This window comes from Glandiceps talaboti, chromosome 8 (assembly GCF_964340395.1).
Source record: "Glandiceps talaboti chromosome 8, keGlaTala1.1, whole genome shotgun sequence".
Lineage (NCBI taxonomy): Eukaryota > Metazoa > Hemichordata > Enteropneusta > Spengelidae > Glandiceps > Glandiceps talaboti.
Window position 1 is genome coordinate 5,340,001 of NC_135556.1, and position 23,136 is coordinate 5,363,136.

The 23,136-nt window shown below is 35.9% G+C and overlaps 1 protein-coding gene across 1 annotated transcript; it reads right to left on the reverse strand.

Annotated features, from left to right (window-relative positions):
• Positions 1-5,626: 5,626 nt before the first annotated feature.
• On the reverse strand, positions 5,627-21,237 carry LOC144438744 (gastrin/cholecystokinin type B receptor-like). Its single transcript, XM_078127898.1, has 2 exons — positions 20,544-21,237; positions 5,627-5,757 (listed from the first exon to the last, which is right to left on the reverse strand). The coding sequence occupies exons 1-2, from the start codon at positions 21,235-21,237 to the stop codon at positions 5,627-5,629; spliced, it is 825 nt and encodes a 274-aa protein (XP_077984024.1).
• Positions 21,238-23,136: the final 1,899 nt, after the last annotated feature.

A 23,136-nucleotide genomic window follows, 5' to 3' on the forward strand; every position in this document is an offset into this window, starting at 1 on the left:
TGTTAATTAATGTTTTGAATGTATTGCGATTATGTTGATGATCAAAAATTTTGATTAATAATTCATTGTTTTATTTTTATTGTTTAATAATCGTGAAAAATTCGTTTATAACTGCAGTCACATGGTTGCAGATCAGTCATAAGGTTGTAGTCACCTGCAAATTTTAAACTGATGTAGAATGAGTAAATTAATTCACTAATTCAACTGTTAATGCGGCCATTTATTTTGTTATAAATCCATTTAGTATTATATTTTATTGAAGGTTGCCATACGAATATAAATCCTCTACTTTTCCTCTTTTCTTTTGCAGATATTTTGAAAAAATAAAGACAATTTGAAAAGGTACGTACTAGTGTAGATATCTACACCACGTGTCTCTTAATTAATTACTGCCTTGCACTAAAACTACAGTTCTAATTTGTCAATATTCTTATTAATTTGGGTCTTTTCTCTTGTCTGTTCCATATTCTGGCTATTGATATTTCAGCATTTAATTTTTAATCTGTTTTCTTTGGAGCTTTTCTCTTTTCTATTCCACATTCTGGTTATTTCAGTATTTAGTTAAATTTTCAAAATGTCAAGTGAACACTCTGATATTGAGTCAATTAATGATTGCTCCAGTAGTGGTTCAGAATATGAACTAACAGATATTGACATGGTGTCTGCTGATGGCAATGACAGTGAAACTGAGAGACAATTTCACTTCAAAGCAACCTCTTTTTTTTCAAAAAAGAAAAAAGAAAAAAATGGTGCCCCCCCAAAAGTGAAAACCCCAAAAGTGAAAAAAAATGGTGTAGAAAAAACAAAAAAAAGGCAACCAAAGCTGTGCTGTATAAATGGCTGCAATGCCAAAGTCATAGATACTGCAAGACTACAAATGCACAGTTTTTCTAAAAATAAAGCCTCTAAAAAGGTGTCTGAAATTGCACTTCAAAGTAGAATAAAAACATATACAAATAAAGGCAACAGACCATATAAAAAGTGCCCACACGATGACTGTCATCAGAAAGTGAAACGTGTTGATCAGCATCTGATAAAATTCCATGGTTTAACAAAGGGCACACGAGTGTACAAGCATTTGGTTAGTAAAAGCAGAATTACTGCAATTAAAGCAGGGATACAGAAAAGGAAAAACACTCTCAAAGACAGATGTAAAGAAAGAACAAACTCTGAGATCGATGATGAAATAAATCCCGGTCAAAATCAAAATCCAGATAACAAACCCAGCTATCATCATATTGTGGAACATTTTGAAGACCACTTGAAAGGTCTATATGGGGCGAATAAGAATGACAAATCAGCCATACAACATAAAACACAAATAGTAAGCATAATCAAAGGCATTAACAACACCATTAGTTCCTTGCAAGATGCCAAGTTGATGGAAGTATTCTTCCGCCAAATGCTACAGGATGGTTACCAAGCATCCTCCGTTAAGTCCTACATAGGTTCGGCCAGGTTATTTTATGATTTTTGCATTACACAAGATTTAGATGTTATATGTAATCCTGATAGACTGAAACAAGTGATGGTGAAATTTGCCTCAGCTCTGAATAAAAAAGTAGCACTGAGACGCACAGAGTTGCAAGTGGAGCAATTAAATGAGTTAATCTCTCCAAAGGAAATAGATTCTTTTGAGAGAAGCCAAGTACCTTTATTTGCCTTTACAACTGTTGCCAAGGCGACAGATGGAGATGGTAATATGACTTTGGCAGAGTATATAGACATCAGAAATTACATCATGACGCAATTAGTACTAGACAATGCCATGCGATCTGGCGCTGTCATATCTATTACTATTGGGGGTTACAGGAGAGCACAGACTGATGGCATCAATAAAGTAGTTATGGTCACAGACCATAAAACAGCAGCATCGCATGGTGTAGCCAGAATTGTGTTCTTAGGAAAACTAACAGGACTGACAAATATTTTCCTAAATGAAATATTGCCCCAATTCTGTAATGACACCTCAGATGACCAGCCATTATTTCAGACAACGGGTGGGGTTAGCTTCTCCACATCAAAGTTTGCCAGGGTTATAAATCGTACCTGGCAAAAGAGCATTGTGTCTGACAAAACACTTACGGCAACTAAACATAGAAAAGGTACTGTCTGCATGGTATTAGAACATGATAAAGATAGTGGGGAAGTCCTTGCTGACCACATGGGTCATAGGCGACCAACACAGTTAAAACACTATGATATACGAATGAAAACAAAAGATAGCCTAGCCGTGACATCAAGGGTCAAAATGTTAAGACAACAAGTTATTAAGCAAGGTGACGGTAAAAGCGTGCCGGGATTATTTGATGGTCAGAATGAGAGAGGTGAGGAACCATTAACAACAGAAGTCTACACTGAAAGTGAGACAACCGGTGATGTTGGTGGAACTGGATGGAATGAAGAGGTAGGATCGAAGTTAGAGATCATATTCTGTATGTATGTGTATGTGTTTGTTTGTTTGTTTGTTTGTTTGTTCATAAATGTGTACAGTGTATCCAAGTGTATATATGTGTATGAAGTCTCTACATGCATTGGAAACTTACCTTCTCAATACATCCAAAAATGTTATATCTTGATATTAATGTGATCATATTTTTCCAATTTACAGAGTGAAACTTTCAGTCATGTGACTGATAAGTATTCCAAAGAGAGTGGCGTCACATCGTTCAAAACAGAATTAGTAAGTAAAGATTACAATGAACAACAACTTCAAAATGATAAATAAATTTGAAAGCCATGTATTGATAAATCTTATACATATTTATCTTTAACATTTGTTTTTGTTTTTGTTTTCTTTCAGTCAGAGCAGTCTATCCATGGCAGAAGGTCGTTCTCCACTCTACAGTGTGACATAATAAAAGTGGTATTTAAAGACTACATCCAACATGAGAGTATAACCATGGAAAGAGTTAAGAAACAGTTTCAAAATGCTGACTTCGTAAAGCAGATGGGGGATATAACTGCTAAACAAGTATACGATAGAGTGAGAGCCTACTTTAGACAAAAAAAAAGAGGACATAAAAGCAAAGAATAAAAGTGCTGTCCAGTAGATGACCCTATTGACATGTACGGTGTTTTTAACGAAATGACCAGCAAACGTCGAGTTACGGACTGGGTAGCACTTGTGGGTAATAAACTAGCAATTTTTGTGCGTAAACAAGTTGACTTAAAGCTCTTTGACAGGTTTTGTTGTCATCTGTCTGTCTGTCTGTCTGTCTGTCTGTCTGTCTGTCTGTCTGTTTACTCGTATGTATGTATGTATGTATGTATGTATGTATGTATGTATGTATGTATGTATGTATGTATGTATGTATGTATGTATGTATGTGTGACCAAGATTTTGATAAAATATAATGTATACTCTGTCTCATCAGTGACCTGTAATTCTTTGTAATGCATATCACACTGTGACCTTTTGTGGGACGCCCTCACGAGGCAGAGAGGCGACATCAATCGACCTCTTTAGCAATATGGCTGTCTGACAATAGGTTAGTAATTTCCTGTTGCTGTTTACAATCGCTCATAAAAGTGTGTTATCTTTGACATCCACGTCTATTACCGAGATGGAATGAATATATAGTATCTCTAGAACTCTCAATTGTAATATTTATGAAGGACGTTCAGGATTTCGTGAGTTTTGAGCATTTATTTCGAGTCGATGGATTTGCTATGGAAAGTCACATGTTGCATTGTATACGATGTCCGAACTGTCAGTTATTGTTGTGATAAACTTTTTGGAACTTTATCAGCTGTAAGTCTTGTACACCTTGATACGCAATAACTAAAGTAATAATCCTCTGCTTACTCAGAATTTCTGTAAACAGCGTAACATGTCTGAAACCCATTTATTTTAATAGTGTAACCATAATTATTGCAAAATGTGTCACAATGTATTTTTGTTTTGAATGATATGCGCATTACAACAGATATTATAATTTTGATTGGTATAAGATATTTTGAAAGTTATTTTGTCTGCTTGTATCAATAAGTATTGTAATTCTCTTTTGCAATATGGCTGTCTGACAATAGGTACTGCCATGGACAGATGGAGCCGCTGACTGATAGCAATAAAAACATTACAACTTATAGTGTGAACCATGTCTGCGACTGAGTCAGTGTATGATCGTGTTCCCCTGGAGGGTTTGGGCTAAAAATACACAACGCAATCCAAGTTAACATCGACGATCACAACCGAACCGATGCCAGGGGTCACATATGTATGTAATGTATGTATGTATGTATGTATGTATGTATGTATGTATGTCATGTTATGTATGTCATGTTATGTATGTTATGTATGTATGTATGTATGTATGTATGTATGTATGTATGTATGTATGTATGTATATATGTATGTATGTATGTATGTACATATGTATGTATGTACGTACGTACGTACGTACGTATGTATGTATGTATGTATGTATGTATATGTGTGTGTGTGTGTGTGTGTGTGTGTTTTTATGAGTGTGTATGTATGTATGTATGTATGTATGTGTGTGTGTGTGTATGTATGTGTGTATGTGTGTGTATGTATGTACGTACGTACGTACGTACGTACGTTTGTATGTATGTATGTATGTATGTGTGTGTGTGTGTATGTATGTATGTATGTATGTGTGTGTGTGTGTGTGTGTGACATGTGTGTATGTATGTATGTATGTATGTATGTATGTATGTACGTACGTTTGTATGTATGTATGTATACTAAAGTCCCATAAGAATCCTGTGGGACTTTGTCCCACAGGAATCCCATTGGATTGCAATGGGATTGTGTCCCATGGGATTCATGTGGGACAAACATGGGATTCAAATGGTAATTTGGAACAGTATCCCACACCAGTCCTATGGGAATCCTACATCAGTCCTATGGGAATCCTACATCAGTCCTATGGGAATCCTACATCAATCCCATACTAGTCCCACACCAGTCCTATGGGAATCCAACATCAATCCCATACTAGTCCCACACCAGTCCTATGGGAATCCTTCATCAATCCCATACTAGTCCCACTCGTATCCCACACCAGTCCTTTGAGAATCCAACATCAATCCCATACTAGTCCCACTCGTATCCCACACCAGTCCCAAGAGAATACTACATCAATACCTTACTAGTCCCGTCTGTATCACACACCAGTCCTATGGGAATCCTACATCAATCCCATACTAGTCCCACTCGTATCCCACACCAGTCCCAAGAGAATACTACATCAATACCTTACTAGTCCCGTCTGTATCACACACCAGTCCTATGGGAATCCTACATCAATCCCATACTAGTCCCACTTGTATCACACACCAGTCCCAAGAGAATACTACATCAATCCAATACTTGTCCTGCAGCAGTCCCATGGGAATCCTACATCAGTTTTATACTATTCCTACTATAACACCATGCAGTCTCATGGGAATGCAACACAAATTCTGAACTAGTCACAACTGGACTGTATAACAGTGTAACAACAATCCATACTTGTCCTATCTGGATCCCACAGAAATGTACATCACTCAATCGAGATAAATCATACATACAATTGAATGAACTATAAAAATGTAAAAGATTTATTAATATCAAACAAATAACAAGAATAGAAGTTCAAGTATCTTGACACAATAAAATTCATGCTTGCAGTTCTGGTGGTTGCTGTTTCTGTGTTCTTCTACGAGCCATTTTTTTCTCGTTGCTCAGTTTTGCCTTGATGGCATCCCTCACCCTTTGGCGAGGACAACTAAATTTGTCCTTGACATGATCTGAAAGAGAAAAAGAAAAGTGAACTGGTTAGATAGATATAAGCTAGTCAGACAGTTATAAGTATTGAAGTCACGATTTTTTTTAGAAATGTTTACATGTTTATAGCACATCAATATGTTAGTCATTTAAAATTGGAAAAAAATTATAAAAATAAGGGTAGTGGAAGCAGACAGGTTCTGATGACGTTATGTTGCTAGGAGACGAGAAGGGAGGCAGATCAGTGGTAGCAAAGATGACTTGCATGTTGACATCGTTGACAGACGTGGCACCATAGCGAACTTTAATATGGGAATACTGAGGTACAGCATACATGGTTGATTTTGGACGATGGCAGATTTTGAACGTAGAAGTGACAAATTTGGTATCTCTTGGTAGAGTGATAACAGAGATTGGTACTTTATAGTCATGGAGACAATAGCTTTGCATAAATTATCACGTGATAAAATATTATACAGCACTAGATAACCGAACTCGCTCGGTCTTTTCCTCAAAGGTCTGAGGTGTGAATGAGACCAAAAATGCCGGTTTCTGTCAAGGCTTTCGGCTTCCTTGTGTTGTCGGTATGTCTCAATTGTTTATATGTTGTCAATGAAAAAATGGATGTACACTATTGTAGGTTTTACATATTTTATTTTCGTGTTGAAGCTGAGGACCTCGTGAAGCTGTGATATTTAATCGCTACAAACCAGAGTGTCTTTGAGCGTACGAAATGATAAACAAACGGTAGAGAAGAGGTACAAAGAGCACAAGACGGAAAAAAATCAAACTCACAGTTTTGTGCGTGGTTCTTTAGTAAAATGCCTTTAAGTATTACCAAAATTCATCTGAACAATTAGCAATATCAGTCAAACTGAAAAATATTGTTTTTGTCATCATTGGTGTTTCAGAAACCCCAGTAAACGTCTGAATAAATTTGAAAGAACTTGCCTTAAAGTACAAATTAATGAGTCCAGTTAATCCGTATGGTTGACTCTTCTAATTATACTTCTTTTATGTTTATAAGTATTTGATAAATGAAATGAAACAAATAAATCAAAACACTGTCTTAGGTTGAGGGGTAGTCTGTAAGGTACGGGGCGCCCTCACCAAAGGGGTTGTGTGAGGCTAATGTGATTAGTGTAGTAAATGTGTCTAACTTGAGCCATCGTTGAGGGGACTTTTAACTCTAAATTAACTCTTTCAAGCATAGACCCTACACTTCAAATAATTAATTGAAATAATCATCAGTGACAAGTGTATGGATAGTTTGTGTTCAGTTAGTGTTGGTATTTATGAGTATAGTTGGATACTCATATAAGTTGATTATGTCGATAAAAAAACAACGGCACGGTATGTGTGTTTCGATTTTGTTAACGAGTTCAAACCAAAGTACGTCTAGTGTCGTCTGGGGTGGTCTCGTAGACAGTGGTGAGAGTCTAAAGGAAGACTGGACTGAGAAGGATAAACCTCTTCTTAATGTGCTGTCAACGTAAAAGGAAGATGTTTAATATTTTTTCATTGTTTAACCATTAATTATAAACATCTCATTACATCAAATATACTTTAAGATCACAGTAACTGTCTCAGTGTGTCTGTCAGTAAAGTTGTTACCAAGGTGATAACGGGACACCATTCTCTGGACAGCAGACAATAGTCACAATGAAGACTTACCGACAATGATTGACAGCTCAACAAATACGACAAAGACTTGCCAACACTTGATTGACAACTGAACAATAGCGATGACAACGAGTATTTGTCGACAGTTGAGTGACAGCCCAACGTGTGTATGATAGTGCTTTTGCCGTATGCGGTCCTAGACTATGGAATTCCATTCCACAAGAGTTGAAATGTTTAGATGAAATGGAACAATTTAAAAGAGGGTTGAAGACATACCTGTTTAAAGTTTCTTACAACTTGTAACTGTTGATTTTAGCCAAGTTTCTGTTTTAAACACTTTTAGGAATGGTTTTATTATGATATTGATGTGTATTATTATTATTATTATTATTATTATTATTATTACTATTTTTTTTTACAGTATTTCTTAAATGTCTCTTAACTTATCAAATGTCTCTTTTAACTTATTGTGCAGCGCTTTTGAATATTTTCTTTTAAATAGAGGAAGCGCTTTAGAAATGAAATAAATGTTAAATATTAAATGTTATGATGACAAAGCCCTGCCGACAGTTGATTGACAGCGTATCATTACAACGGAACACTTTGGTGAGTTAGTGGAGTGTCTTATCTTATCGGTCTTTAACCACGTGCAGTAGGTATTACTTTCGAGAACCACTGAACGCCAGATATCGGAAACTATTTCAAATGTACAATACACCATATACTAGTACGCAAGTTATCAGAAAGACAAAAGATTATATAGTTTGGCCACTAGGAGTGCTGTTCAGAAACAGATGTAGGTGAGGGGTGAGGGCATCGATACATGTATAGTTTCTTGTCAAAGAATCACAATTTCAAAATGTTTTACAGCTAAATTTGGTTGTATTTTCTATCAGCCTAAATATTCTATTGACTTTGTCGCCAATGACAGATTATTTTTAGAAATCATGATGTTTTGTCCAAATTGTCCTGTTCATGTAATAAGTCTGCTATATGATTTTAGCTATGACTTTTCCTCGTATGGGGCGCCCTCGTGTGACAGGTCTTTCCAAAATGACTGCAAGGTGGGTATCTGGAATGTGCTGTATCATTTGAAGGAGACATGCCCCTGAGATCATATACCTCAACTCCCGACCACAAAATTAATTTAAGAACTGAAGTTGAGACTATTGCACCTAACCACGTCCATTTTTCTTCATTTTAAAGTCGGTATGTATATGATGTGTCATGTAACATACCCCAGTCTTGATAGTTTTTATGTATATTGTAATGCATTAATTCGACCAGAATAATATACAGCAAAACTATCAGTGACTGGAGTAGAATACATGACACATCATATACATTTTTTTTTAGCTTTTTGCAATGTATTGCGTTATAAACACAGACTTGCTTGGTCTATGTTGTTTCACATTGATTTTCAAGTAGGAAGCCATGACAAAATTGTTCCACAATTTAAAATTAAAAATCCAAAATAAATACCCAATCTTCTTCCATATGGCCACTTTAAACCACTTCAGAAGTCGGAACGGATTTTGCTCTTTAAATCTGACAAAACAGGCGACAAATGATCTTGCAAATTTGTTTGCCTCGAGTGAACACCACAAAGAGAAAATGAGTGTAATAAGGTGTATATAAAGGCCATTGATACCTTTTGACCTTTGTTTCATTTGTGAAACACCACGGAAAACCGATCGAACACACTTGAAGCAACTGTCACACAAAACTGTATTCCCGTCATTCAACAGTACATGTAATCTGCGAAGGTTTATCTCAATTTAAAAAAAGTACAATCACGGATTTTATATAATGCTATACATGATGGACAGCACACCATAAAAGAAAAACCATGTACACTTGAATTGGAGATGAAAATCAAATCAAATCAACCATTAAACTGTGCGTCGATATTTTACTATGACTTTGAAATGATGACTCTGGGGAAATGTTATGAATAGGCGATTAATAATTCAACAGTATGGTGGCCGGATTTATCATTAATTTCCTGATGGGACCTTATGGTCTATCTCTCTATAGGTTTTAATGTTAAAAGCCTAGATATTCGTTAAACAAAAGACGTCATCACAAATCCGATTAGCATACACGTGAACTAGGGCATCAGCAACGTTTACATCTTTATACATTATATATTAGCAAACAGTCAACCTTTGTCGAATAATTGCGATGGTAAAGTTAACTCGCAAGTACCACTCGTGTAATTCATATACCTACAATTAATACACGTGAAGCCAGTTAACCCGAAACAGAAATTCGTATGGCTATAGACAAATATCTTACTAATATCACTGCATCTCATTATCTTGCTGTACAAAGATCTCCATTTTTCTTTCTTCGGGTTACTATTATCTTGGGAGATCAGCGCTAAATTATTTATAGTGTCACAGCATATACTTTTGATATATACGGCATTACAAACAACTTTGCCCCTAAGCTAATAAGAATAATTTATAAACTAGAGTACATCAAAAACGGTAAACTCATCACATCACTCTGGTACCACACTGACCTGTGCTTGATAACCACAAGGTGGTTTACACAGTATCAAGCGCAAGCTGAAAATGTAGAAATATTACATTATATGTCGAACCACAAGTCTTAGATGAAATATAGAGATGTTTAGGAGATTTTTAAGAATCATGACAGATTTATTCAACTACCTGACACACCTAATGTCTCATAGGGTGAAAACTGTATAATTAATAATGACTATGACCACCAAACCCCTGTGGTGGTGATAACGAGACACTACTACTTGGACCATTTAAGTTCGTCAGCAATAGACAATGATCATGATGAAAAGACTTGCCGACAGTTGATTGACAGCTAAACAATAACAATGACAAGTATTTGCCGACAGTTGATTGACAGCTCAACATTGACTATGATGTAGAGACTTGCTGACAATTGAAATTATTAATTTAACCGTAACACAATCTTACCTCATTTGAAACTGTGACAGGGGGTGACACTTTCTAGCAACACCTGTTACACATCGATCGATCAATTATGGCTATGGACAATATCTAGAGTTTACGGTCTGATTTTAAAACTCACATTTCTCATACTAATAAAAAAATATCTGTCGCTAAGTGACGTGGTAATGGTTGAAATAGTGATGAAAGTGGCAGTGACCAGTGGCGGTGATGGTTGCTTTGGTGGAAGTCGTGATGGTAGTGTATCGGTGCGTTGGTGTGTTGGTGGTGGAGGTGATAGTGCTCGGGGACACGATCGATAAAGCTGAGACATATGCAACAATGTAACATAAATGGTAAAATGAGAGAGAAGAGAAAATTGAATTCACCAAGGCATTTATTTCGCTATCCATATACTAGTATACTATAACAAGTCAGATGGGATATTCAACAACGTATTTACTTGCATCTGAGCAATAACAATTTGTTGTTGTTGTTGTTGTTGTTGTTGCAGTTATTTTCAACGGATAGTGATATCTAATGTGCCGACGAAAAACTGACAGCAAGAACTTTCAAATATATATGTTGATCATATCTTCTGAGTCCCGCGATTATAGACCACGTTGAATGCCCCTTGATATTGGTTTGTAGGTAAGAAAGTAATGATTATACACATCCATAACTATATTTTCTGAAAGCTCTTGATCTACTCTTTTCAATGAAATTGGTAACATTTGGTTTTATGTACTTCCGGTCACGTGACTCGTGCATACGTGATAATTAGCATTTTTGGTTCAACAAAAATTAGCCCCTTCAAATTACGACCAACAATAGAAAACAACGCATGATATTTATTACCAAGTCAGTGGCTACAAAACTATGTCTCAGATTTTTCCTATCTGATTTTGTTCAGAAGAAATATAAATATAATAAAATAGTGTCCAAATAAACCGAGTATGTCTCATTTTGATCCGTCTTACTTTTGAGGACACGGTTTTGTAGCCATTGACTTGGTGATAAATACTGTGCGTTGTTTTCTATTGTTGGTCGTAATTTGAAGGGGCTTATTTTTGTTGAACCAAAAATGAAAATTATCACGTATGTTAAAGTCATGTGACCGGAAGTGCATAAGAAGTACATTAAACCAAATGTTACCAATTTCTTTGAAAAAAGTGGATCAAGATCTTTCAGAAAATATTTATTTATGGATGTGTATAATTATTACAAAGCAATATCAACAAGGGGCATTGAGGGTGGTCCACGTAGACATAAGGATTACAAATTAATAGGCGTGAAAGACAGCTATCTGACAAAGTTATATAAAAATATTACATGTAATAGAATATTACATGTTTTGTTCGCCTGTAATAGCTAGTATTACGGATGAAAATTTCATGAGAAGTGGGTATCTCACATGTGACATTACACAAACAGGCAATTGCAGTGATGTGAATCAAGAACAGATGGCGTAAAGACTGCAGGCAGTACGGCGTAAAAGTTTTCTCCTCGTTACTGTTTCAAAAGTTAGATCAATCAACCGGTATACCAATTCAAATGTAAAATTACTCAAATATCGTGTCTCGAGTAATTTAAAATCTGAAAGTTGTCTGAAGATTGTAAGAATGCAATCTTAGGGAATGTTTCATTGCTTGCGTCAACAAGAAAATTAACTAGTGACTCGAGTGAAGAAAGTTACATCTATGCATTGTCTTGTCTCCATAGTTACAACAAACAAGGTAGTTCGATATAACATTTCAGCCGTCTTCCTTGTCTGTGGTTTACTTCTAATACGCTACAACATCAGTGATTATTGTCACAAGACTTAAAACACGTTCACAGTAAACCCAGTGGTTTCCATGGCGACGTTGACATCATATAGAAAACGTGTAGTTCGTGATAGTTCATTAATGAGGAACATTGTAACAACGGCCAATATCTTACCCTCAACAGTGATCTCACCCTCAACACTGATATTATAACTGGAAAAGTGGTTGCACAGCTGAAAAAAAACTCCAATCGTTACGGGAAAACCCTGACCTAATATTACGCATACTTTCTTACCATTCGTCGTATTTTCGAAGGGCCAAGAACGAACTGGAAAGTTCACCTTCCAGTTTTGATGACAACCTTCGCTGCTAAAATGAAAGATATAAATGTTTAGCGAAATAAAGTATACACACAGCTGATGTATACAGTTTGGTTGGATAATAGCTTTTCAAGTCCTTACTCGAGGCCAAATGGTGATGCTTCACAATACATTGATATAGTTCAAAGAAAACAAACTGAAAGCCTACGGTGAACATGGAAAAAACATATCATTCAAAACATGTTTTCTTTCATAGCTACAAAATCTGTGTACGCAAATACACACATGACTGAGAGTGGAGAGTGAGTTGAATGAAGGGAATATCACAATTAATGTTCTCTAATTGTGTGGTATTTGTACAGATATAAACAACTACAGGAATGTTCATTTATTAGATTCAACTTTGTTTCATTGAGGGCACATTTTTGTGAGTAGTTTATACGATGAAACTAAAACGTCGAGGTTTGGTTTGGTTCTTTCTTATGCAAATTTTTTAAGTATTTAAATAATTTCCTCTTTGCCAGAATTGGACTATTTCTTTCTTTATTATTTCAATGTTTTCCAATTTTTGATAATCACGGCTTTGACCTTGTACAAATCACTACCACTCGTTCTGATGAGAGGAAACGTCTTCTGGAGAATAGAAAACAACAAAGTCAACATCCCTACAAACTGGCAATTACACGAATTGTGTATAAAGCCTTTCATTTTTGTAAAAAAAACCCTCATAAACGCCCATTGTTTAACGGTATTCAATGAAGACAATGATAGTTGAAATTACGGCAACACTCTGTGAGAAATACGTGGAAGGTTTTGGAAGAGATATTTGACATTATCTATCTTCAATGAACTTGCCCTTGAACTAGACAAACTGTCACTCAAAGACTCTTGTGAATAACTATTCTAAAGGGTTCATCTTCGTGCAAAGATATCAAAACTGCTTGAAAATATCGGAACAAAGTAGACTAATGCTCGTTTTGGCACGGGTTTGGCTCGTTTTTTGGGTCATTTGACCTCTTTTTTGGGGGTAGTTTCGTTTATCAATTACTAAGATATATTTATTTCTTGCAGGTACACCAACGGTTGTCGAAATTTGAAGCAAAGTACAATGACGTCACCTCGTCCCAGTCATAAACGAACGCTTTATATACAAGTACGGTTGTCGAATTTACAACATCCTTACAAAGTTCCAAACATATTTTGGTTGAAAATTTACTCTCGGACTCCATAATTATCATTTTGTCAGCGTAAAACACAATAATAATCACTTGTATGATTCATGCACGAAAGGTACCAACAGTCTATGTCCCCCACCCCCACCCATATGAGGCGTGAGGGTTCGCGGCTAAGAATACAAACCTGGAGATAAAATTTGCATAATCACCATGAAAAAGACCAGCGAAAACTCTCCATGCAGAGATTCTAAAAATTACACATACATATCAGTACGTTTGTTTCATTAAAACGGAAACATGAAAAAGGGCTGCTAACCTTTGTTGAAAAAAAAGAGTCATGAAGAACACAATTTCTGTAGCAGCCCAGTTGTGGAATATACAGACTACCACTTGAACTAAATTCATCATCATCAGCTGTTCATTGATTCAAGAAGGACATCAAGGAGCAGTTATCTGAAAGGGCCTTCTAATATCCGTATTGATATACTCTAGCAGTTGTTGTTCAGCACCGGAGAACTTTACTTCGTATTGGATTTTGGCGCCATACAAATGATGATTGAGGCAATCAGACATTTGAGAACTTTCCTTCGTATTAAATTTTGGCGCCATATAAATTATGATTGAGGCAATCAGACGTTTGATAATGGTGGGTACCACACATTTGACAAACTAAGACTGATCAATGACAAAGCTCGTTTTCAGAAACATGTTAGATTGTTCAATATTACGACCACAGTGTGATAATACCATGAAACATCTCCCCTTCTTCGTTTTCAAAGTTTGCCAAGAGAATTCAGTTCTTCTGACCCAGAAAAAATTTGCATATTTCTAAAAACTATCTTCTGCTATAGAGTAAAATCTCAACCACTGCAGGTATGAATATAACATACATAAGAGAAAATTGAAAGAATTGAACCAATATATACTTAACCTGGGTTCAATGATGTCGAAAATCGCCGAACTTATTAAGAATATCCTTTCAAATGTCAAGTATACATTTTTTGAATGACTTCAGCTGCCTTCCAATTGAAGTTATCTTTGCAATACATATACTGGCATTTGGCTGTTTCTAAGGACATGGTCATGGTTGCTAGGCTAGCTGTCTCAAAATATCTCGTTGAACAACATCTGCAGATTGACAACCCTACAAAAAATTCTAATTTGAATATCACTAATGCGGTCACCATATCCTGAATTACACTTCATCTATCCACCCCTAGTAACATTCCCACGCACCAAATTTTAGCCCAATCTGTCTAGTAATTTCGGAACTTAGGATATGTTTATAACCTAATTTGCATATCGCTGATGAGATTATCATGTCATGAAAAACTTTTTATCCTAAACTTCAGAACATATCCACCACATCTCAGACCAATCGGCCCAGTAGTTTTTGAGGTTTTTTTGTTTTGTTTTTTTACCAAAAATCAAATTTGATTACCCAAATCACACACCTGTCATTATCATTTGACGAACCAATTTCCCATCTACACACCTCAAATAATTTCCCCATCAAATTCAAATATTGGTTGTTTTTTGTTTCAAAGTCGTTTACATACATACATACATACATAACTACGTACGTACGTACACGTACTTACGCATACATACATACATACATACATACATACATACATACATACATACATACATACATACATACACACATACATACATACATACATAACTACGTACGTACGTACACGTACGTACGCATACATACATACATACATACATACATACATACATACATAACTACGTACGTACGTACACGTACGTACACGTACGTACGCATACATACATACATACACACATACATACATACATACATACATACATACATACATACCTACATACATACATACATACATACCCACACACACATACATACATACACCACGCACGCGCGCGAACACACACACACACACACCCACACACCCACACACACACACACACAACTTAAAAATCGACAGCGGATGATTTTCACGAATTACAGTTTATTATATCTAACTTATAATCAAATTGATCTGCCAGTCAAAATTACTGAGCTGCAATACATTTCTCAGAATTTTTCGAATTATATCTTGTTTCAAAAGTGATATCTATTAAGACAATGTTTTCATTTTTGTAGTTTGTTCATGTTTTCCTTTATTACTTTCTGTTGGATGAAAACCAACTTTGATATACACATATCAACCGTTGTCATGTTATATATGATCATTTTTTGAGATCATTGACAAATTAAAGAAAGAAATACAACTAGCGAAATAATACCGGTGCGTTTGCTTGATGAAGTGGACATCAGGAAAAGACAAATTAGGTAAAGACACACATGATAACTGATACAAAGTACAACAGGGGTGACTCTGATGGAAGATGACATTACGGTTTTATCAGTTTGATGCGATGCATGTTTTTGTTTTGTCTGTCAAAATTATTACAGGGACACTCATTGTCTGCCATGTTATCCTTGCTTATTACGTCACCCTCTGCAAGAGACGGACGCATATACAACAATATATATGAATCACACTCCGCAAGAAACAGACACAAGCAACAATTGTATCCTGAATTGTGTTCCTGCACACCGTATTTCTTTGGCATATTGAATCTGGGATCACGTTGGGTTTATGCTTTGACAATTTACCGACACCAGTATGTCTTTGTGTGAATCTTGTCTCATTTCTGATTGCCAAGAGCAAGTAAATGCACCGGTGTTATTTCGAGAGTTGTACATCACGTATTTGATGCCATGAAAGTTGATGACTCGCTATAAGTTATGCTAGATTGGTTGGAAACACGTTTTATAGATGTACGGCACCTGTTTTGTCTGTCTGACTATCGCCTTAGGTAAATAAGTAAATACAATAATAGCTAAGTACATGAAAGCGACAAAATTGAACTTTTCCTCTTTCAATACTGTCATTGTCAATTAATTGTCAAGAAAAATATTCTCCTGTCATTTATTTTTACGTCTGACCACTTAAACAGATTCATAGCAGGTCGCATACACTACAGCGAAATATAACATACATCGTACATTACACTATTCTACGCTTTTTATTCTTGTGTTTTGTTTTTGCTTACGATTTTTAATGGTGTTTTATGGGCATGTGCAAGTTTACTAATTTTTACGTGTCAGGTTCCTGTCCATTGATACCGTAAAACAGACATCGATCGGTCATATACGGACGTTTACGGCGTTTATATAACGTTAACCGTACACGATTTTTTTAAAGGTTGTTACTTATTGTAATATTTTCCTATACGATTCAATAATGTTACTTTCCAAAGGTTAACACATCTTCTAAAATATGCTAGATTGATGATTACAAAGAGTACTGGTCTGCATAACGTCACGTGACAGTGACAGCACATTAAGTACATTGATTTGTGTATAAGTACACTAGAAATCGTAAACCAAGAAACTGTTTTTTGTCTGAAGCCCAAAAACTTCCCCGTGTGCATGTTGTGCTCTCATATACCATTGATTGATTTCGTTTTGTAGACCACGTTTTCGAAAGCTTGCCATTTCTTAGATTACGAAGAAGAACTCCATCAGATGTCGATCATTTGAAACAGAAAACACACATACGTGTGTGGATCTGTTATTCCAACACTTTCATTTGTTGGCATTGTGTGTGTGTATGTATGTATGTATGTATGTATGTATGTATGTATGTATGTATGTATGTATGTATGTATGTATGCATGCATGCATGCATGCATGTGTGTATGATAGATACAGTATTCAAATACGAACACCTGTTGCCATTAAATCACAATTCACGTCAATTCAACGGAATACGAGTTCTGAATATCTCTACCATGGCCATTGTGATCTCTAGCCTACGTCATATATACAATTTACATGATTCTGAAATGTCATGCTAACTATACTAAAAAAGGTCGACATTCCTTCCGCGTGATAAAATAATACAGCCCGTTTCATGCTAGTCTTCGTTGAGTCTGTTTGATACAATCACGCAGAAACCAAATAAGAAACTGCAGACGCTACACTTTAAAGATAGCAAGATGGAATGAATACAGTTTCTTGTCACATTTTGTCTAAATGAAATAAAGTAATGTGTTACTATCTAGATATCAAATACAGATATCAAAACATCGCTACCCACATGACTATGTCGAGTTGCTGTATGTTTAAATAATTTATTTAAGTTAGATAAAATGTAGAAATTGACATGTGATCTTGCCAGCTTAAACTGTAGAATGTGCAGTTTCTTACTGTATGTTGAATCAAACAGAATGAGTGAACGAATGAAAGGGGTAGTATATTTTGAGTCTGGCTTGATCGATAAAAGTGTGTACATTCAAAGAAATTGTCATGGTAATACATCTGGTGAGGACCACAGAAATAGTTTAATCTGAACTAGTCATGTCTGTGACCTTGATGACAAAACAAAATATTAAGAAAAAAAGTATAAACAAGTGTGTAAACTGTACAGTATAAACAATGTCGACTACTTTCCCGGTTAACGAAGCGCTAGCGAGGTATTCCTCTGGCTATATTTGAATATCTCCCACGAGATAGTGATATGAAAACAATTCAGGAAATCAATATAATACATGTCCATGATGAACATTAATTATTAATTAACAATTAAATTAGGGAAAATGAATTCACAGACTGAACTCGATAGTAATGTCAAGGCCGACAGATAGAACAAACACAGGCAAGCACACTAGCAAGCATACTTGTCCAGAAAGTTTTCCAGAAATTCGCGTCGCTTTACAATCTATGTATGTATGTATGTATGTATGTATGTATGTATGTATGTATGTATGTATGTATGTATGTATGTATGTATGTATGTATGTATGTATGTGTGTGTGTGTATGTGTGTGTATGTGTGTGTGTGTACGTACGTACGTATGTATGTATGTATGTATGTATGTATGTATGTATGTATGTATGTATGTATGTATGTATGTATGTATGTATGTATGTATGTATGTATGTATGTATGTATGTATGTATGTATCTATCTATCTATCTATCTATCTATCTATCTATCTATCTATCTATCTCTACGTACGTACGTACCTGCCTACCTACCTACACACACACGTCGACATAGCCACACACATGTTTTGTGGTTTTTTGGAAGTAAAATGTTTCTATGTTATACTCAGTGGTTTTGTTTAGAGTTTATTGTTATCATATAATTCAAGTCTACCTTAAAATACATAAATAAACAAAAACAAAATAATGTGAATAATACAATATAGGTAGATAAATATATGAACGTTCACACACAATGTAAAGTAAAGTAAAACAACAACACTTGGCATTTAGGTCAGATCATGTAATAGAAAGTCGGTGTTATGTATAACAGATTTTATATTTTCACGTATACCATATAGTATCAACATTTGATCAGGAATGATTTTTTAAATATCGTATATACAGTGTGCGAAATTAAGGGCTAATGACTGTCGGTCATAAGGGTCGACAGCTGGTAAAAGCACACACACACATGTTGTATAGTAGTAGAAAACGTATATTCAAGTACATTTGTATATAACTAATTATATAACTGCTTTGTCTATGGTAGAATGGTATAAGATGACAGTATATAAGTATATAAGTATATAAGTATATAACAGTGTTTTGTCTATGGTAAAATGGTATAGAATGACAGTAAAACATGATAAGCAATGTAAGAAGGTCGTAAAGCGAAATGAAATGTGCATCTTGAAGTACGAATAACATAGTTTCAAACCCTTTAGGTAAAGTACGTGTAGCAACTTGAAGGCTTTTAAAAGGGTCACTTTATGCGAACAGTATTGAATCGAAAAAAATTCTACATGTATTTAATCTAATGAAGTGTGACATTTAACGATGCACTGCACTATCATACAATATAGTTATGATTGAAACCCATCTCAGTTATTTACTAGGACTTCTTTTTTAAAAGCTTAAATTATCTAAAACAACGACTCTAGATAAAAACCACTACTCAGGAAGACAAATTGCTATCATAGGCTTTTCATCATAAATCAGCAAGCAACAAGGTGTAAAATAACACACACACAAATAAATAGTATCATATCCATCGGGAAAGGTTCCGTACCTTCCCGTGGTAGAAAAGTATGGCTGAGTCATTGAGTAACGGTGTATGGGCAATACTACAATGGAAACCGATTAAATTGAAACAATATGTCGTCTGTATCTACAAATATTGTATCAGTAGTGTTAGATTTTATCGTCTGGCGCAACAAAATCTTACCAGTTGATATTCCTACATTTTACATTATCTTAGCAGATCTTTACCATGTCATAGAAATTCAAATTGTAACAACGTATATATTTCTGGTATTAATAAGATTTGTGTCCACCTGAATTCTCTACGATTCTATACAGATTTCTTGCTTGTTAGATATGTTGCAAGAGGAAAGGAAACGAGGGGGAAAATGTCTGACCATTGTGTCGAATGACTGTGGTTAGGATTAGTTCGAACCGTCTGAACGTGGCAAATCCAATCACGATATGTGTTATACCTCAGACCACTACGGTAATATAAAAACAGAGAGGGATTAAGAGCGCCATTCACACCTAATAAAATAAACGTTTCTAGTCTGTCTCTAGTGGTCTGTGGTTATACGTAAACACTGTCTTTGCAGAAAGCCGCATTTACAATGACAGAGAAGGATCATAATCACCTTACTAAATTTTCATGTCTGAGTTGTGTGTGTCCCAGCAGTGCTTGGCGCCAAGTCGTCTACTATATTGCCACGTCTGCAGAAGATGGCCACAACACCACTACGAAAAGGACGACTCCATATAGCGTAGATAAACGGATTCAAACAGGAGTTGCAAGCAGCAAATATTCTTGTGAAGTTATACAACGCACCATTGAAGTCGATTTGATAGCCAAAATTTGCGATGAGAAACAGAAATTGGTTTGGCGCCCAGCACATCCCGAATGCTAAACAGACGACCATGAACATTTTGACGACTTTCTTCCTACCTTCAATCTTCGACTTCGAATCTTGATTTCCACCGTTTCGTAGGGCGACAAACATCCTCCCATACGAAAATGTGAGTAGGACAAGTGGAATGAAATACGTGGAGAAGAAAAGTCCGATGCCCACGAATGTTTGATACCATTCTCCGAATGGCCACCTGTATCTGCATTTCTGTCGCTCAGCATCGTACGAATTGTTGTATACACAGAAACTTTGCATAATGAAGGCGAGGAACCAAACACCGCTGATTAACCAGCCAGGTGACACCTTTGACTTTTTGACATTGTAGCTAATGGGATGAACGATAGCGAAGTATCGTTCCCCTGTGATGGCCAAGAGGCTGTATGTAGAAGCAACTAAACTGACCCATAGGACTGTAGCCTTCGATGTTCGACAGTATATCTCCCCTCCTAAGCCTGGTGGGATTGGGAAGAAGCCGCGTAAAGTTCGAGGAATTAGAAATACTGACGATATAAAGTCAGCGACTGCTAAACACGCCATCAGTTTGTACGTCAGGCGAGCACGAAGAGACGGCCGTCCTAACATGACAACGATCACTACGAAGTTACTCGTGATGCCAATGATAGCAATGATGATTTCAGTGGTCTGAACATAGCTCCATTGTGGACCTGTTGCTCCTTGCAAAACCAGTGGACCGTCACTAGCTGTAGCGTTGGTTGCATTAGACGTATTCATGACAACTGTATAAACAACGTTGATATGATCAAAGTTATGGTATTGCAACCACGGCAAGTTGTACATACGTATATATGTTCTAAATTTGTGCGAGCCAGAAATGTAAATCTATATATATATATATATATTGATCACGTGTCATACACAAGTGTAATATGCGAAAGCAGGCTAATTTCCATGACGACATAAACACATCGATAGGCATCATCATTTTCTGATAGTGATGACTAGCTAAAGTAATCATATCGTGAGCTATTAATTACAAGAGTTACTATGGTAACCATAATGTTAGCAATATCGTAATTAATGTAAACTGAAACCAATAGCAGTTCAGAGTTGTGTATTTAATTTTCCGCCGTTGGCTTAAGGCATTTGGAATTCCCTCTCACGTTTACCATGAGTTAAATAACTAATTCGGCACTTCGAAAAATTTGTTGTCCGTCCGATTTCGCAAAGATTATACCCATTTTAGCGATATCGATAACGGAGAGCGAAGCTTATAGCTGAACGTTCATCGCCTCTGTCAGTCAGTCAGTCAGTCAGTCAGTCAGTCAAACAGCCAGGCAGTCAGTCAGTCAGTCAGTCAGTCAGTCAGTCAATCAATCAAGCTGTATGCTTGTCTATCTGTCTGCATGTCTGTCTTTTACTGCTTCCCAATTTATACCGCGATTTTGTTCAAAATTTGTTAGTTGCTGCACATCAGTGTTTATATATTATCTTTTAGACGTTTCTATGTCATTGGCGTGTTAAGTATCACAAACATTCCTGTGCCCTATTGTTGGCGTATGTATGTATGTATGTATGTATGTATGTATGTGTGTGTGTGTGTGTGTGTGTGTGCGTGCGTGCGTGCGTGCGTGCGTGCGTGTGTGTGTATGTATGTATGTATGTATGTATGTATGTGTGTGTGTATGTATGTATGTGTGTGTGCGTGTGCGCGCGCGCACGCACGCATGTATGTATGTATGTATGTATGTATGTATGTATGTATGTATGTATGTATGTATGTATGTATGTATGCATGTATGTAAGCTTATGTATGTATGTACGTATGCATAAATACATACATACATACATACATACATACATACATGCATGCATATTTTCAGAAAATATATTTTAATTAGGAAGCTTTAATTACAGGATATTGTTTGCATGGACGACACCGGGTGTTTTCTGCATTTATGGCCAAAAGTTATTCCCGCTCATCATATTGCCACCTTCATAGCCAAGACATATATATATACCTTTCCAGGAATGTATTGATTCAAAATGGCCTTACCAATGTTGTAATCAGGGTGGTGATATGACTAGATTATTTAATTGAGACAAATTTACCTTAATTTAAATTGGAATCTATTTTTGAAACAACTAATAAATAGACGTAGCTTTCGTTCAAATCACTCGGACGTCATCTCGTAATTATAAGGTGATTCCAATAACGTGACTTTATCTCAATCAACGTGATAGGTGCCTTGGAAATAAAGTATTTAATATTTTGCTGTTACTTTGTTCAAGAAACTCGGTTAAAAGCAAGCAAAAACTAAGGGGTCATCGGACAAATTGTTATCATAGAAGAGAAACAAATCAACATTAAGCCCTTTTTGGGAAATTCAAAATGGCCGCCGAATATTGTGTTAACTCTATGGGGAAAAGCTGCGATTTTCTTTGAAAACAAGACGTTGGCTCTCCACAAGTTATTTTGGTATTTGAAAGGGACCAGAAGCAAAGTTCAATATGGCTAAGTTTGGAGAGATTTGAAATTCGTCCCAGTGGATCATTGTACCTTAACTAATTCTATTGGAAGCAATTTCAGTATACAAAAGTATTATTATTGATAGTGAATTAAATATGAAATCCATTTTCTATATGTGTGAGTTGAGAATCACCCACATATAG

Excerpts from the sequence above, each read along its gene's own strand:
- LOC144438744 (XM_078127898.1), bottom strand. The coding sequence starts at position 21,237 with ATGAATACGTCTAATGCAACCAACGCTACAGCTAGTGACGGTCCACTG. Across the intron at positions 5,758-20,543 it reads TTCGAAGTCGAAGATTGAAG|ATCATGTCAAGGACAAATTT; the intron begins GTAGGAAGAAAG and ends TTTCTCTTTCAG.